This window comes from Pogona vitticeps, chromosome 3, assembly GCF_051106095.1.
Source record: "Pogona vitticeps strain Pit_001003342236 chromosome 3, PviZW2.1, whole genome shotgun sequence".
Lineage (NCBI taxonomy): Eukaryota > Metazoa > Chordata > Lepidosauria > Squamata > Agamidae > Pogona > Pogona vitticeps.
Genome location: NC_135785.1, coordinates 5,766,311 through 5,784,166, shown reverse-complemented (window position 1 = coordinate 5,784,166; position 17,856 = coordinate 5,766,311). Strand labels below are relative to the sequence as shown.

The 17,856-nt window shown below is 45.3% G+C and overlaps 1 protein-coding gene across 1 annotated transcript in view; it reads left to right on the top strand.

Moving 5' to 3' along the window:
* The window catches only part of SLC12A9 (solute carrier family 12 member 9), a 125,001-nt gene that overhangs the window by 12,580 nt on the left and 94,565 nt on the right, over positions 1-17,856 (top strand). Inside the window, exons 2-4 of the mRNA XM_020811489.3 lie at positions 13,119-13,253; positions 13,769-13,906; positions 16,721-17,023. Coding sequence (XP_020667148.3) covers positions 13,119-13,253; positions 13,769-13,906; positions 16,721-17,023 — 576 coding nt within the window. The remainder of the gene's footprint in view (positions 1-13,118; positions 13,254-13,768; positions 13,907-16,720; positions 17,024-17,856) is intronic.

Genomic DNA, 17,856 nt, shown 5'->3' with positions numbered 1-17,856 from the left:
GAGAAGGGGACGACCGAGGATGAGATGGCTGGACTGTGTCTGCGAAGCAACCAACATGAACCTGACACAAATCCGGGAGGCAGTAGAAGACAGGAGGGCCTGGCGTGCTCTGGTCCATGGGGTCACGAAGAGTCGGACACGACTAAACGACTAAACACACACAGGTTAGGGAGTGGCCTTTTCTTCTTCTTTTTCAAATGCTCCTTCCCATTAAACTCTCTGCAGCTCAAACAAAGAAACAAATTAATCAGGAAGATAAACGTTTGCACCCTGTTATACTTGATTTCTACTTAACGTGTGGTTCTTTGTTTTGCTTCTGTATACAGAGGGAGTTATACAGAGATGGTCATGCTCGGCTTCCCTGTCTTGCAGTCGAACTGCAAAAGAGACCTGTGGAATCTTAAACTTGATAAGTTTTCTTCCACAGAAGCTTTCATGGACTCTGCAGTTCTCAGATTATTAGAAAAAAAAAGCCCCTGCCCATACTTCTCGTGAGGCATGAGGGTGTAGCTTTTCTCACCTTTCCCTCTGCCCTCTGGTTGCATAAAAACTTGCAGTCCCATACAGTTATTTATTTGAAATAAAACATGGTAGTCTTTAAGTTCTCACAGGAATCTTTGCTGTTTTAACATGGAGAGGAATTAAGAAGGGGAAAAAAAGGATCTCTCCAAGTTGTGATCTGGTTTTGATTTGTTTGTTTGTTTCATTTTTATCCCACTTTTCTCCTTAAAAAGGACCCAAGGCCAACTTACAACATTGAAAGACAACATTTGAAGCTAAATACAGTGAGTGTATAAGGATGGCTTACATAGTTAAAAGACAGTATTTAAAGCTGAGCTCTTGGCTGGCTTGCAGAAGGACAGCCAAGATGCGGCCAGGCTGGCCTCCAGTGGGAGGGGGTTCCACAGTCTAAAGGAACAGCCACCGAGAAAAAGGCCTCCCAGATGATCTAAACATCCGAGCAGGCTCACAATGGGAGACACGGTCCTTGAGATAGTTTGGACCCAGGCCACGGAGGGCTTTATAGGTTAAAACCAGCGCTTTGAGTTGTGGTCGGAAACGGATCGACACCCATTGGAGCTGCTCGTTTTTCCCTATTCTGATCCGCTTCTTCTGCTCTCCAAGTTTTTGGCCAGAACTTAGTAATTTTTCCTGGGGACTTAATTTGCATCTGTTTCACCCAAGCAATAGAAGGAGGGAAGTTTCAGAGATATGGTGGATTCAGGACCAAAACGGGTCCCGTACATTTTAAGGCCAGATGTTGAAGTCTCTGCTAGCAGTTGAGCCCCATTGAAAAGAAAATCGCCCTGCTTTTGCTAAGTCCCCACGTGTATCTTTGGAGCACGGCCAGAGTACTTCCGGCTGGGTCGCATCCTATAGTCCAGGACGATCCTGCTTTAATCCTGCCCCGGAGCTGTACCTCTGCAGCCACAACGGATTCGGGGCATCTCAAAAGAACTGCACATGTTTGTGTTAGAAACAGCCCCCCCTCTTTTTTTGGAAAAAAATGACAATCAACCAACTAGAGAAACTTTTTTTAAAAAAATAATTCCAACCTGACGACATAACTGAACTTCCTCATTGCTTTCTGGGAAATGTTTTGCAGTTGTGCGTGTCTTTCTGTCTCAATGCTGATCTTTTTCTCCTTTCACTTTGAACTGGCTGGTTTTTGGCCGAGTAATTTCCTTCCCGCTTTCTTTTCCCTGCTGGCGGGCCGGCCGACCCGGGGCGATGCAGCATTTAATCTCTCCACTTCCCCCTTAGTGGTTTCTGGAGCAGTGCTTTGCTTTACTTCCCTTCTCACTCAGTTCTCCAGAAACCTGCCGGGGAAGAGAAGAGAGGTATTCAGGTTCTGCATGAGCAGGATTCGACCTGCTGTGCAGCAGAGTGGAGAGGGGGAGGTTGGCGTTGGTAAGAATAGATGGAAGGCTCCCAGATGAGGGGGCTTCAGTTCAGTTGTGGAACTGGCGCAGCATATTTTTATTCTATTCTATTCTATTCTACTCTATTCTATTCTATTCTATTCTATTCTATTCTATTCTATTCATTCATACATTCATTCATACATTCATTCATACATTCATTCATACATACAGGCATACATATATACATATGTACGTACGTACGTACGTACGTACGTACGTGCATACATACATACATACATACATACATACATACATACATACATACATACATACATACATACATACATACATACATACATACATACATACATACCTTTCAAAGGACTCAAGGCAGCTTACAGCAATTAAAAGACAATATTTAAAAGCTGAAAAGAGTGGGTTTACGAATATTAAAGAAGAATTAAACGACTATTATATTTGAAATGGCCAATGAATTCAATACTGAAAACACATTTTAAAAAACCAGAACACAATAATCTGTTTTTAAAAAAGCCTTAATTCACCGGTCACTGAGGAAAAGTCCATCTGAAGATAAATGTCTTTGTCTGCTTATGGAAGGACAGCACAGATGTGGCTTCCAGTGGGAGGGAGTTCCAAAGTCTGGAAGCAGCAACAGTGAAGGCCCTCTCCTGTGTCCCCCCACCAGGCAGGACACGCAACAATGGGCTCAAGTTAAAGGAAGCCAGATTTTGGTTACCTCGGGAGTTGGTGAGTGCTCTGATACTGGATGTATTCAAAAAAACTTAAGATAATCACCTGGCAGATCTGCTTTGATGGCATTCCTGCCTTGAGCAGGGGGTTGGACTTGATGGCCTTTGTAGGCCCCTTCCAACTTCACTTTTCTATGATTCTATGAAGCACTCCTGTGAGGATGATGGAGCTGAGATCATCCCCTGTTGATCTTACTTCCTGGACAGGCTCATCAAGGCAGATGCCGTCTTTTATATAGCTTGGACCCAAGCCATGGAGGTTTTTATAGCAGCCAAGGCAGGCAGTTCAAACAATGTCTCGGGGGGGGGGGGGGGCATGAACGAAAGAGTTTTTATTTTATCGTTTAGAAACGGCTTGTTCTGCCTGCCGGTTCAACCCAGACTCTGGCCACAAATGAGCATTTGATCAATTTTCCTTTCATTTATGTCATAAAGAGATATCATCAAGGATTCTGTCATGTTAGTGCTGCCTCCTGAAGCTGGTGTCGGTAGAATCAATGCAGGACAAACAAAACAAAGCAAAAACCTTTGCTTTCTAGTGTTATTTTTTTTTTACACCTCTCTTGGGAGGCGGTCTGCTTTTTGTTCTGCTTCCCTGTGATTTTGCTCCAGTGCAGGATTTGCTTGTAGAGACCCTTGTGCCTTATTGTCCCCAGTTGACCCCCCCCACACACACTCTCTGTGGGTAGGTGTCATTGGTGCTGGAGGAGGCTCTTGAGAGTCCCCCTGGACTGCAAAGAGAACAAACCGATCTGTTCTGAAGGAAATCAACCCTGAGTGCTCACTGGAAGGACAGATCCTGAAGCTGAGGCTCCAGTACTTTGGCCACCTCATGAGAAGAGAAGACTCCTTGGAAAAGACCCTGATGTTTGGAAAGTGTGAAGGCAAGAGGAGAAGGGGACAACAGAGGATGAGATGGATGGACAGGGTCACCGAAGCGACCAACATGACTTTGACCAAACTCCGGGAGGCAGTGGAAGACAGGAGCAACCTGTGGCCAAATGGTGTTAGACTGCAGTGCCCATCATCTCTCACTATGCGAGCTAGGGATTATCCAGTGTTATCGTCCATAACGGAAAAGACCATAGATTTTCCCTCCGTAAACTAAACTATTGTGAATAATTGGTCTCCCCGATGCCTTCCAAACGGCATTATGAGGTGCATGAACGAGGGACGGCATGCAAGGGTTGCCTCCCAAACAACAACCCTGTGAGGTAGGCCAGTCCGAAACAAAGAGAGAGGACTGAAACCAATCCCCCCCCCCCGAGTCCTCCTTTTCAGGACTGTAGACTCTAACCATTGCCACCACACTGCTTATGATTTTATGCAAATTAGCTTCTTTCTGGCTTAATAGTTTTTTTTAAAGGGGGGTGCACAAGAAATGTGTATTTTGTCGCAGTTTTTTTTTGCTTTGACACCTAGGGAGTTCCTGAAGCTTTCCACAGAACCATTAAGTGTTGGAGAAAAGGGGCTGGAGAAATTTATCCGCTAGGTTGCATCAAGGGTGTTTTGGTGTACAGTCCTGTCCTTTATGCTGCCAAGATTAAGTCTTTGTTCCTCTACATCCCATTGCGTACTTGACCTCAGTAATGGGTTCAAAAGTCATGGGAAGCAGGTCAGTGTCATAGAGAGACAGGAGATGGCGTTCAGGTGTTTAGTGAGTTCCTGGCAGAGTCAGAATTTGAATTGGGGACTTCCAGATTTTTGTCTGCTATCTTTTTAAATTTTATTTTATGTTATTTTTTTGAGGTTTGCTAGGATCCGTGCGATTGCCGGGAGGTACCAACCACAGGGACGAACCTGCGTTCGCAGGCCTCAAAACCACAATAATGGGTGCCCCCCTCCTTCCCTCCCCATCTCAGTTTGTACATCTCTTTACCATCTTGGGTTTTAAATCTACAAGCAAGCTTTTAAATAGTCACTTGTTCTGAAGCTGTTCAAGTGAGTGGTTCCTCCCCACTTTTCCCCCTACTTGGACACGGGAGATCTATGCGTTCGATTTAAAAATCAATGGCCTTGTTTTCCAATCAATACATCTCTGCATTACGCCTCTTTTAATGGAACTCGGGGTCGTTTATAAATCTAAATAATGCTGGCCGTGAAGCGCAGAGCTTAAATGGTTTTTTTCAGAGTGGGTGAGAAGCGGGGACGGGGGTCAAATGGTGGCACGGGACCTCGGAGGTCACCAGCCTTCGACGAGGGGGGAACAGATGGTCCATGTTGCAGTGGGTTATGTATCGGGTCATTTTAAACTCCTTTTTGGGTTCCCCAGCTGCGACACACAGGTCTTGCCCTGGTCACAACAGCTCTCGATTCGAGCAGCCTGCTGGGTAGCCTCAGGTGGTTTGAAAGGCACCCCAAAGATCTGGCCTTGTTCGGTGGCTGGAATGTCCGGAGGTGTGAGTTCGAATCCCGGCTCTGTGATGAAATTCACTGGATGAGCCAGTGCTGATTTCTCCCCCTGCGATCGTTGTGTACGATAAAGTAGGAGTGGGGGAAGAAAGGAAATCTTTACCCCCTTTCGGCTCCCGGGAAAGGAAGGCCGGGCATCAATGAACGAAGAAATGGATAAATAAAATTCTCTCTTACCCATCTTGCCTTGATATCGAAAGAATGAGGGAAGCCCCTTGCTTAGTCTCGTTACCTTAAGAGGCATGTTTGACGGGGCAGGGGTTTTCCAGAGAGGGCTTTCTTAGTGGCTGCCCCCAGGCTTGGGCACGCTTTTTAGGCGGTTCCAGACAAATCCGTTTGTACGGCTTCGTGGCACCTCTGAAAGAGCAGAGGATTTGCTGTAATTTGCTCTGGCTGGCAGTCTGTTCCTGAAAGCTTCCGTGAATCAAAAGATTCTGCTGGAATCTGAACCCAGATGGTTGACACCTTAATCAGAACCTTCTCCTTGGCTAGTCAAGGCCAGCCGTAAGGAGGAGAGCAAGAGATGTAAGGGTTAAAAGGAGAAAATAAAGCTGTCTTGCTGTCAGGATAGTAGCTGATGTTATGTGTGTAAGGCTGTAGCATGCAGCCCGAGAAGGACAGCGATGAAGGAAGTAGAAAAGATTCTGTCCCTAGAAAACCCAAATCATGGTACTCTGTAATTATGATATTCCCAAGTGATATGCAGGGCTCTGAAAGCTGGGCAAATAAAGAAAGCTGACAGCCAAAAATAAGTTTGTTTGAAATGTGCTGGACGAGAGCTTTGTAGATCCCCTGCGGTTCTAGATGGATCAAGAAGGAGGTTCTAGATCAAGCCAAGCCTGAGCTTGCTCTAGAAGCAAAAGTGACCCAATAGAGACTATCAGACTTCAGGCCTATCGTGAGAAGATGAGGCTCAGAGGGAAGCTGGTGGCAAGAGTGGAAGGGCAGCAGGAAAAGAGGAAGACTCCAATACGGGATGGATTGACTCAATTGCAGAACCACAGCCTTTGAGTTTGCAAGACCTGAACAGGGCTTTCGGGACGTGTTCAAGGTGCTAAACTCAAGAGGGTTGCTGTAAGTTAGGAGGAAATGGACAGCACATCATGACAACAGCATGCTATTAATATCTGACAATGGATGCAGCCCCCTGATTCTCAAGCCGTGGTACCAATCAAGGTGGATCTTATTTAAATCTAAGTTTAGATTCCAGCATCCCGGCTGGGTAAGGTGGTATGCATTCAAATCTAATTGATTTGAATTGTGATTGAAATTTAAAAATCAGATTTATGGATGATTTAAATTTTAAAAATCTGATTTAAAAAAAAATTAAACCATGACTTAAATTGTAAATCAATTTGATTTAAAACAATGATTTCTTTTTTTACCTGCCCTGATACCAGTGGCAGGATACAGAAGTCATCGAGGTGGGAGAATGCAAGACTTTCAGAGCAAACACTGAAGATTTTCTTGTCCCCAAACCCTGTATTACCTTAAAAAAATTCAATTTATTTATATTTGATTGATTTTTTTTTACTTGATTTATATACTACCCATCTGGCACCGAAGGCCACTCTGGGCGCTTTACGACAAATAACAAAACATCAGAGTAACAAAACAGCAAAATGTGACATTAATACATAGGAGTGAAAATAAAAAAATCATAAAGTGAAGTGAGGCTAAAATTATAATACAATAAATACAGTTAAAAGCATAGAAGAAAATAAAAAACATGGAGCATGGTAGTATCAACAGGCTGCATCATAAAAAATGCAGAACAAGGAAGTCCAAACCTTTGACTAGATGTTTTGCGTCATACTTTTTAAAACTCCCGATTTCCAACCAAGGACATCTGGCACGAATACAGCACCTCGGGCATTTGCATTTTGGAGAAGGGTGGGATCCTGTATGGCTGCCTTCTTTCCACTGGCTTTGCCAGAAGCCCTGTGATGCTTACATGACTGTGACTCATGAATCTCCTTATTTTCATCGCTGGACGCAGTTTAATTGCAACTCTCGGGAGTCAAAGTTTTGGACTTACATGACTAACCACCCCCAACTTCCCAGTCCTTAATATCCAGACTGTTGAAGAACTCTGCAGAACCAGAAAGCTTACACACATTGTGAAGATATAGATGATCATACTAAAGGTTTTGTCCGCCTGGCGTTCTATTCCAGGAAATGTAATTTTGTGTGCAGAGTACGTAGGTGTTGCCGGTAAACTGTGAAACACCCCCCAGTTCCCAAGATCACCAGTGTTTGTATGGAGGAAGATGGGGAGGGGGGTGCCTCCCAAGAAAAATCTCGGTGTGGGAGCAGTGATGAAGTGGAACCTGGGCTCAGAGGGATAAACCTTCAGGAATTTCTGAGTGGCAGGGACAAAGGTATTTTTGGTGCTCCTCCTCCGACTTGTATGTTCCCCGTGATTCTCTGAAGAGCAGGAAGGAGGGAGAAAAGGAGATTTTGAGAGGAACAGTGTGTTGTTACAAACTGCCCGTGTCATAACGTGAAATTGTGATTTAGTCTTTCGCAGGCAATTAAGAGCAATTGGCTTTACAAAAGACCTGCTCATTTATTGATTTGGCTCTATCCAGCTGCTGGCATTTTTAGACTCTCCTAACAAGGGAGCTGGCGATGGGGATGGCTAGGGTAAGAATCTGCCCTTCAAGATCTGCCTCTAGGCTGTTGTGTGGGAACTGCAGGAAACGTTATCCGAGATCTGGATTACTTCCTTCCTTGGTCCGGGAAGGGCTTCCCGTCTCTGCCAGCTGAGCAGCCCCACCAGTTTGTGTTGACGTTCGTGTGTGAGCTTCGCCTGAAACACTTTCTTCTAAGCTGCTTGCACAAAGTTATCAACTTGGAGAACGGCACGTTGTAGATCTTTCTCCATTACACTAGCTTTCATATATCCCTACCTTTCTTGTATGCTGGGTTGCACCATTCCCCCTTACCCTTTTTACCCAGAGTGGATTTGATTTAAATCAATTTGATCTAAATCATGATTTAGAGGAGCCTTGTGGCACAATGGTTAAAACTGCAGTACGGCAGCAAAAACTCTGCTCGCGACAACTTGCGTTCAATCCCAGGTAGTTAGTTGGCTTGAGGTTCGCTCAGCCTTCCATTATCCCAAGGTTGGTAAATTGAGTCCCCAGCTTTCTAGAGGCAGAGAACACCAAAAATATTATTCTGTCACGGCAGGCCTTCCCTGTGGGTCTGACATTGTCCAGGCAAGCTGCTCTTTCTGTTAGAAAAAGGAGGCCTTTCGCTGTTCAAGGAAAGTCAATCTGTTTATTTAGTTTATCCCCAGGATTAATCAGCCCTGTTTACTCTGAGATGCCCTGTTTGCTTAGTTTTAAAGCTGAACTTGTTCCTGGATTTTGCCTGCCCCCTTTCCTTAATTTCTGGCCTTGGGTCAGATAGAGAGATGGGGAGAAGGGTCCCACCATGGCAGGATCCTTTCCCCATTATTTTCCATGTCTGGTTGTCTGCCTTTTAAAGGGGCAATTCTCTGAGCCAAAGACAGGCCTTATATTGTAGCACGGTGATGCTTAAAAGAGCTAGAAACTTTGGGAAAGTTATATTTTTGGACTAGAACTCCGTGAATCCCCCCAACCAGCATGATTCAGGAAGTTATCGTCCAGACAAATCACTTTTCTCAAGCCATGGTAGAATCTTAAAGAGTTTTACAGGATCAGGCTTTGAGTCTGCGCAGGCTGATGATATACAGTCGTGCCTCGCTTTCCGATTGCCCCGCATTACGACAAAACCGCATTACAATGATCTTTTAGTGATCGCAATTGCGATCGCAAAACAATGGTCTAAATGGGGTTTTTTCGCTTTGCGATGATCGGTTCCCTGTTTTGAGAACTGATTCTTTGCAAAATGACGATTTTAAAACAGCTAGTCAGCGGTTTCAAAATGACCACTGGGTAAACAAAATGGCTCCCCGCTGTTTTCTGGGGCGGATTCCTTGCAAGACAGGCAGCGAAAACGGCTGCCCTGTGGGTGAGTTTTGACCCAATTGGAACCCATTAAAGGGGTTTCAATGATTTTTTTTTCGCTTTATGATGTTTTCGCTTAACGGGGATTTTCCTGGAACGGATTATCGCCATTAAGCGAGGCACCACTGTACAGGTGGAGATGAAGCAGGCAAGATTCGGGATGAATAGAACAAATGGCTGGCAGGGATCTGAGTGGAAGGAGTCCTAGAATCATAGAATCATGAAGTCAGAAGGGGCCTGTAAGGCCATCAAGTCCAGTTGCCTGCTCAAAGCAGGCATCCAAATCAAAGGAGATCTGCCAGGGGTTGTGAAACATTCTGTGCAGTCAGAAAGCTAGCCCATCAGGGAATGTCCTGTTCTTTAGAACCATTCGCCTTAAAATGAACCAATTTTTTTCGATTTATAGAGATTTAAATCTTTAAAACTCAGGACATGGTTCCAAAATTCTATAATTCCGCCCCTCCACCCATTAGAATTCCACTTAGTTATTCTGTTGCCTGCATGAATCAGAAGTGTCTTAACACCAGTCTTTTCTACAACGACACAGCCAATTCCATTTTGAGCCTTGTGAAACTAGGCCCGAAATAAGTGGTTTAGGTGTTTGGCTTTGGAGGCAGAGGTTGGGGGTTTGAGTCTCCGCTGGGCCTCCTTGGCAGGGTCTGCACTCGATGATCCAGACGGTTCCTTCCAGCAATGCAGTTCTAAGGTTGTCATGTCATGTGAAGCCCAGCAGCTTGCTCATAAAATCATCCTGGACGTTGGGGCAGATGGGATACTTTTTTTTTTTTTTTGGTGCTACTGATAATAATTATTGCAAGCTATCAAATAGATTCTGACTGATAGTGGCCTTTTATCCTCCAGCCTGCTTGGATCCAGGCTACGCTGGCAGGGTCTGAGGAATTCTCATTATTTAATACCTTCGCTGATGGTGTGGAAGCCGAGCCTGGACGCCCTGCACTGAGCAGAGGGTCAGACTAGATGGCATCTGAGAACCCTTTGAACTCAGAATTTTGATGATTCCTACCTGGATCCTTCTCTAGTTCCTTCCAATGCCCTTCGGTGCCCACTTCTGTTTGCTGCTACCCTTTCCCCCTTGCTCTCACTCATGCTTGGGCTGCCAGTTCATTTCTTTATTTCTTTACTTCTCTTCCTTATTATTGTATTTTCCCTGTGTATAAGACGCCCCCATGTATAAAACGCCCCTCCCCACTTTTCTAATCCAAAATTAAGAAATCTAAGTGGGGCTTAGCAAGTGTAGGGGGAAAGGGATCAAAGTGCTGCAGGATCGCTTTGATCCCTGCTTTCCCCTCCACTTGTTTTGGTTCTCTGCTTAGCTTACTTCCATGTATAAGATGACCCTCAATTTTTAGACAAAAGTATAATCTTATACTATACATGGAAAAATATGGTGTATATCCACCATATCCAGTTTTTCTGGGAACACTTTGGCACAACTCCCAGTTCCAACCTTCTGCTTTTAGCCTGTAAGCAACCATTCGTTTGTTGACTTATGCAACCGAACAATTATCGACGGCTTCCTTCTTTACGGATTGTAAACCGGCCAGGGCGGGGACCTGTCCTCTTGGAACAAACAGCCTGTAGCCGGGCAGCCCACAAGTTAATTATTCGCCGGATTAAGGAAGCACTTCTTTAACTTTGACCTGGTTCTTCTGCCAGTCTATTTATTTATTCTTACTTATTTATATGCCACTTTTCTCCTAAACGGAGACCCAGGGCAGCATATACAGTAGAGTGTGTGTGTCTTTTTTTTTTAAAGAATTAAAATATGCCAAGCTACAAATATTAAAACAGAATTGAATTCCCTGTACTGTATTATTGAAATGCAGTCCATTCTTTCTTATTGTATAATCCTGATTTTCAGTTCAAAGTTATTATTTCTCTTCATTTGCAGTTTCCCTGCTGTTGATAATAATCACTTGGCAGTCTTTTCTTTATCTCCTTCCCCACTGATATTTAATTCATCTTCTAAATATATCTCCAAAAGAACTATTGGCTTGTTGCTCATTGTTGGGTTTCAGAATTCAAAAAGGCTCAGTTTTTGATAGACCAATAGCCCTTTAGCCTAGATGTTAAGAACATCAGAAGAGCCCTGTGCTGGATCAGGCCAAGGGCCCCTCCAGTCCAGCTCACTGTATCTCCCAGTGGCCCCACCAGATGCCTCTGGGAGCCCCCGGGACCACTAGAGACCCTGTCTCCATTGCATCTGGCCTGAAGATTATATACATCCCCATCATGGCTCATCCCCTGCGATGGAACTTTTCCTCCAGAGGAGTTCTTGGTTATTAGTAAAGTGGAAAGGCAAACAGTTGTATTTACAGTGGTGCCTCGCTTAACGGGCACTCTGTTTAGCGATGAAGTCGCTTAGCAATGACTTTTTTGGAGTGTTTTTGCGCTTCGTTTAGCAATGGTCCTTATGGGCGATTTTTCGCTTAGCGATGGTTGGGACCATGCTTCGCATAGCGATTAAATTTTGGATCCCCTGTTTCGCGTAACGATGGTTTAAACAGCCTCATGTTTGCTGTTTTTTAAATGTTTTTCTGTTATTTATAAAGTTAAAGTTTACTGTTTAAAATGTTTGAAATCATAAAGTGCACTTAATAAGCCCTTTGTTAACCAAATTTGACTTTGTTCTGACTCTTTTTTAATTTGTTGTTTTATTTTTTCCCCCCCATTGAGATGCATTGAATAGGTTTCAATGCATTTCAATTGTGGAACCGCGTTTCGCTTAGCAATGTTTCCTATGGCGATTTTCGCTTAAGGACGGCATTTTGTTCCTATTGGAACTGATTATCCGGTTTTGAATGCATTTCAATGGGAAACCGCATTTCGCTTAGCGATGAAATCGCTTAGCAGCGATTTTTTCGGAACGAATTAACATCGCTAAGCGAGGCACCACTGTATGTCTCTTGGTCAAACCTCAGGACAGGAGGGGTGTGGAGTGGTTTTTCTCCACCTGCTCCCTCCAGAAGTGTAAGACTGTAATTCCCACCATCCCCACCAGCATGGGGACGATGGAGCTCTGTAGTTAACCAGTTGGAAACCACCGGGTCAAAGGAAGCTGCTGGATCTTTTCTCTAGCTTACCAGCAAAGGGTGGTGCTTTCATGGCCCAGATTTACTCCCTTCCATCTCTGGTTGCAGGGTCTCAGGTGGGTCGGGAAAATAACCCGAAAATAACTCGGATATCCCTGGGCATTCCGTTCCTAGTCCGGAAAATAAGCGACAGCGGGCAATGAATATGGGCTGATCATGCATTGTGTCCATTGCACGGTGCAAGCGTAGAAAGAGAGCAATCTTTTTGAGGGAGCCAAGGAAGGACCAAAGAGAGTTTATTCCTAAAACTGAAGTGTCTCCTTTCTCCATCTACTTGAACCCTCTCTGTGTTGAGAGGAGAGGATCTCCCGGGGGGAAGAAATGCCTGTTGCCATAGAAAGTTCTAGTTCCTTAGTGGTAATTAGTAGTGATGTGCTGCCAGGGGAATTCTGGAAATTTTTTGTAATCCAAAAATACAAGCTTGCACATTCTGAGAATCATCCGCCACCTTATGCATCTTTTCTCACCTCTCAAGTGATGGGTTTTGCCTCAGTGCAGGGCGTTCTGCTCCGAAATCTGTTGAAAAGTTGGGATAACGGTAAACCTTCATACTATAGAGATGTCTGGTAAAGTGCCGTAGACTTATTGCTGACCGTCTGGCTGTGCCACGGGAATAACTACTCTGGAAATCTGTAGCTAAATAAAAAGAGGAAGCTTGTGGCTTTTGCTTAAGGAAAGCTCTTCGAGCGACGTAGTCACGGAAGCCAAGAAATCGGAGACCTGCTTGCAGCTCTAGTCGCCTATTACAAAGAAACAATCCGAATCTTCGTAATGAGGAGGAAGCAACACCAGGGCATGACATCAGGGAGAGAAGGGAGCCTACCAATCTACCTGTAGATCTAGAGAAGAGAGGAGGGGAAAATAGACTTGGGCAATCCATCCACCGCTAGTGTAGGTTGGTTCTCTCCATTTCTAACATGTTGCGTTAGTTCTCTCTCTCTCTCTTTCTCTCTTTTGCAGGTTTTGTGGTGGGCCAGGCTGGATTGTATCAGTCCCTTGGCATGTTCCTTGTTGCCTATTTTATCATTGGAATGACCGTCTTATCGGTGTGTGCCATCTCCACCAACGGAGCCTTAGACGCCGGTGGCGCCTACTGTATCCTTCCTGTGCAAACAAATGAAAAAGCGCCCAGCTGGCCGCGGGCTGAAAGTCCATCCAGATCAGCTACTGCTTTCATCGCTCACCCTTCCAGAGCAGGTCCCGACCCCTTTGACCCCTCCACTCCCCAAACCGAACGCAGAACCACATTTAGAAGAAAAGCAACAACTTCCCTTCCCTTTATTTGAACCTAAGCTTTTCCCTTTTAAAAATTTCCCCTCTTTCCCCTTAACTTGAATTGACAGAATGGCAAACTTTATTTAAGGTTGATCTGCCGTTATCCAGACGCCCCTCCTGTGTTTATTTCTTTCTTGGTTACGTTTTCTGCCCTGCCTTTTCCCGACGAATCAAAGATAATGCGACCCTACAACGACCCTAGGAGGCAGTACAGACAGGGAAGTTTGAACCTGGGTGTCTTCAGGCCTCATCCAGCACTCTAACCACTAGGTGGCCCTGCTGTCCCCTTGCTCTGATGTCACAAGGTCTCCTACTCCTTGACCAGCCCCATGCAGATATGATCAGCCGGGCTTTGGGGCCGGAGTTTGGGGGCAGTATCGGGATCATGTTCTTCTTGGCCAATGTCTGTGGGAGCGCCCTCTACATTCTGGGGCTGGTGGAAGCCGTTGTCGATGACTTTGGAGCCCCTGCAGGTAAGTGCTGTGTGAGTTTGGTCTTGTGGATCCCCCACCTTGTCTGTCTCCCTGGGGAAAGTTTGCTTGGCAGGTTAGACGAGCAAGGAAGTCATAGTAGTGAAGGATCGTATCTCCCCATACGAGCGTTTTTGACTCTTAAGATCATCAGAGGAGGCTCTCCTCTCAGTCTCATTGCTTTCACTAGAGATGGGCACGAACACAGTTCGTGGCGGTTCGTCCCGTGGACGAACGGGTCTTGCGTGGCTCCCAGCCTGCCTCCCTCGCGGGGACCCACTCAGAAGGAGTGCCATGGCTTCCCTGCCTTGCCTCCTCCAGGTGCTGCTTCTGAGTGGGCACCCGCTGAAGGAGGCGGGGTCTGGGAGCTGCCGAATGCCCATTCGTCCAAAGCACGAACCAGCACGAACCACCGAACTGGTTTGTGCCCATCTCTAGCCATCACAGGTACGCTTGACGGGAACCCTTCTCAGTGGCTGTTCTGAGATTGTGGAATGCTCTCTCTCCCCTGGGGAGACTAGGTTGAGCCCCTCTTCCTTTCCTCCTTCCACTGACGGTTAAAGACCCACTTTTTTTTAGTTTAAAATTTAAAATGAAGCCCCTGGATGCTGTTTTTGATACTTTTCAGTTTATTTTTTAAAGTGAATGCTTTTAATCAGGTGACCTTTTTATTATTATGAGGATGCTAGTTTAAATTCTTTTCTAATGTGTTATTTATTGTGTTTCAATTTTATTTGTTTTAACCTTGTGAGTCACCTTGAGTCCTCTTATGGGGAGAAATATGCCTTATAAAGGGGACTAAATAAAATAAATTGGATACCTAAATAATTAAAGGGAGAGGCTGATGCCGCTTCTAAGCCTGAATCAAAACCATGCAAGCAATGGGCTTTTTCATCTTCCTGTGATAGTCTAGGGAAGAGGAGAAACAATAACATACTAACGTCCATTCTATACCTATTGCCATATCAAAATTCCAAATTACAGTATTCTTTTTACTATTTTCTGCCTTCCAGGTTTAAGTTCTCGTTTCAATAGATTTCTTAAAGATGGTAAGATAGGTGTGTTGTAAGTCACCTCTCTTCTACCCATCTCTGTCTAATTGTACAGCTTTTATACAATTTTGTACTCAGTACCATCGGTATATTTTATATTACATCAGCCGAGAGGCTTCATAACTTCAGCTTGCTTTGTCTGTGTTTATATTAGGTTTTCACCGAACCGCTGAGGTTCTGTCCACAAAAATTAAACTTTCTACAGCTTCCAGGCATCTTCAGGCCTAAGCATTTAATGAAAGCATTAACTATCCAATTAACTTTGATACGAGAAACCTGCATGCTATGCCTTAGAAACACGTTATGCCTCTTGGATCGTCTCCAAAACATAGACAAAAAAAAAAAAAAGCCTTATCCTACCACAGAGTTTTCTATGAGAAAAAGGAACATCTTATTTTTTTTCTTACTGGTTCTCATTAAAGAACTGCGTTTACGTCCTCTACCAATGTGTTTAATTTTAGTTTAAAAATTTTTTAAGGGGGTGCTTCTCAATTTTTCAAGAACGACTTCTCGCTTTCTGGGTCAAAAGCATGACATATTCTTGTTTATAAGTGTTGGCAAAAGAGAAATCATTTGCAGAAAAGAATAAGGCAATCCTTTATAAGATCATGATCTTATTACCAGGGATGGGATTTTAGTATTTTTTTTTTTGAATGGCAGCACCCACAGGTCTGCTGGAATTGCCCCGGCTAGAATTCTGGGGTTTTTGAGCTCCCACCACCAACCCCTCCAATATTTGATAAAACTTACAACTGGTGTATAAATGAGAAAAGAGCTCTCTATTTCTGAGTTCCAAGGCAAAGGGAAACTCATTGGGTGATGCTTAATCTCCGTGGCACTGCAAAGCATTAAGGGTATTGTAGTTTCTTGAGAGACATCCTGTATAAAGTGTAATAACCTTTGAACTACGGAGCTGAAAGGGACCCTAAAGATCATCTAGCCTAGCCCCTTCACGGAGGCACCGTGCGGGAATCAAACTCTCAACCTCCAGTTCCGTAGAGGTTGAGAGGTTGATTCCCACACTGGGGGACTTCGACCCCTGAGCTACTCAGCTGGAGATTTACAGGAATAAATGACATCTATACTGTGGTGCCTCGCTTAAAACGTTAATTCATTCCAGCGAAATTGCTGTAGAGTGAAAATGTCGTAATGCGAAAATAAAAAATCCATTGAAACGCATTGAAAACCATTCAGTGTGTTCCAGTGGGCTAAAAACTCACTGTCCAGCAAAGATCCTCCATACGGCGGCCATTTTCGGTGCCTGTATAGCGAGGATTCCGTCCCTAAGCACAGCGGGAAGCCGTTTTAAGCACCCGGCGGCCATTTTGAAAACCTGACGATCAGCTGTTTTTGATCGTCGTAAAGCAAAAATTGGTTCCCGAAGCAGGGAACAATCATCGCTAAGCAAAATTCCCCCATTTAGACCATCGTTTTGCAATTGCAAAAACATTGTTGTGAAACGGATTCATCGTAATGCAGGGTAATCGTTAAGCGGGGCACGACTGTAATTTTAAATTGCACAATCCTCTGAAAGGGATGGGAAAAAAGCAGACTTCTGGATCTTTTCGTTCCCCAAAAAATACAAAATCACCACCCAACTTGAGGTTTAATATGTGGACCTGGGTCATCACAGCTGCCAGCGGTTCAGGTCTGTCTTTGGGGAGTTTTGCTGTTCGGACCGTCACCATGAGCGCCTGCATTTCACGTTTAGGTGCGTCGGTCTCTGTGTAGGGAAACCTAATACTTTTCTCTGTTTCCCTGGTAGAGGGTGGCCCCCACACCTCCCTCCAGGTCCTTCCCCGTGGCTACTTCTTCGAGGTGCTCTACGGCACCATCCTGCTGCTCCTTTGTCTGCTGGTCTGCCTGGTGGGCGCCGGCATCTACGCCAAGGCCACCTTCCTCATCTTCCTCATTGTGATGGTGGTGCTGGCCACGGTCTGCCTCAGTTTCTTCATCGTGAAGCCTCTCGTGGTGCCGCTTCCTCCCGGCAACGGCGGCAACTTCACGGACCGCACCAACGCCTCTTTCACGGGCTTTAGGCTCAGCACCTTGCTAGCCAACCTTCCGGGTGAGTAGCCGTCAGTCTTTCTGTGCTGTGGAAATGGGATGGCGTGGCCCCGCAGTTAGGGGGTTCAGCGCTGGGGAATTTTTTTATTTTTTGGGTTACCCCTCTTGGTATCCCCCCACCCAGCATGGCCAAGAGGATGCTGGGGGTTGTAGTCCATAAAAGGAACTTTCTAAAACTCTTTAAAGCACTTTGCAAGATGAATTGGGGCCCAAGGAGGGTGATGTGAGGGGTGCAGGTGGATAGCCGAAGGGGCCGCTGGGTTTATGCTGAGTGACATTTTGAATGGCCTGGGAGGTGGCCCTTTTCTTCCCCGGCTTCCAAGGAGCACAAGATGGCGGATGTGACTCCCTTACCCATTTTCAGCTCTGGTTGGGCCTCCCCTTAAGTACGGTGTCCAGTTCTGGACACAGCACTTTACGGAAGATGCCAATAAATGAGCAAGTTCAGAGGAGGGCAAGAAGGATGGATGATTAGGGGACCAAACTCTAGGAGGAAAGACTGAAGGAACTGGGCATGTTTAGCCTTGAGAAAACAAGACGGAGGGGTGATCGGAGAGCACTTCCCAAAGACTTGAAAGGCTGTCCTACAGAGGAGGGGTAGGATCCGTTCTCCATCATCCCAGAGTGCAGGACATGTAAGGATGGGCTTAAACTCCAGGAAGCCAGATTTCAGTTGAACGCCCGGAAAAACTTCCTGACTGTTAGAGCAGTACGACAATAGAACCCATGACTTCGCGAGGTGGTGAGCGCTCCAGCGCTGGAGTCATTCAAACGAAAATTGGACCCCTGTCTGTTCGATCGGCTTTGACTTGGATCCCTGCCTTGAGCCGGGGG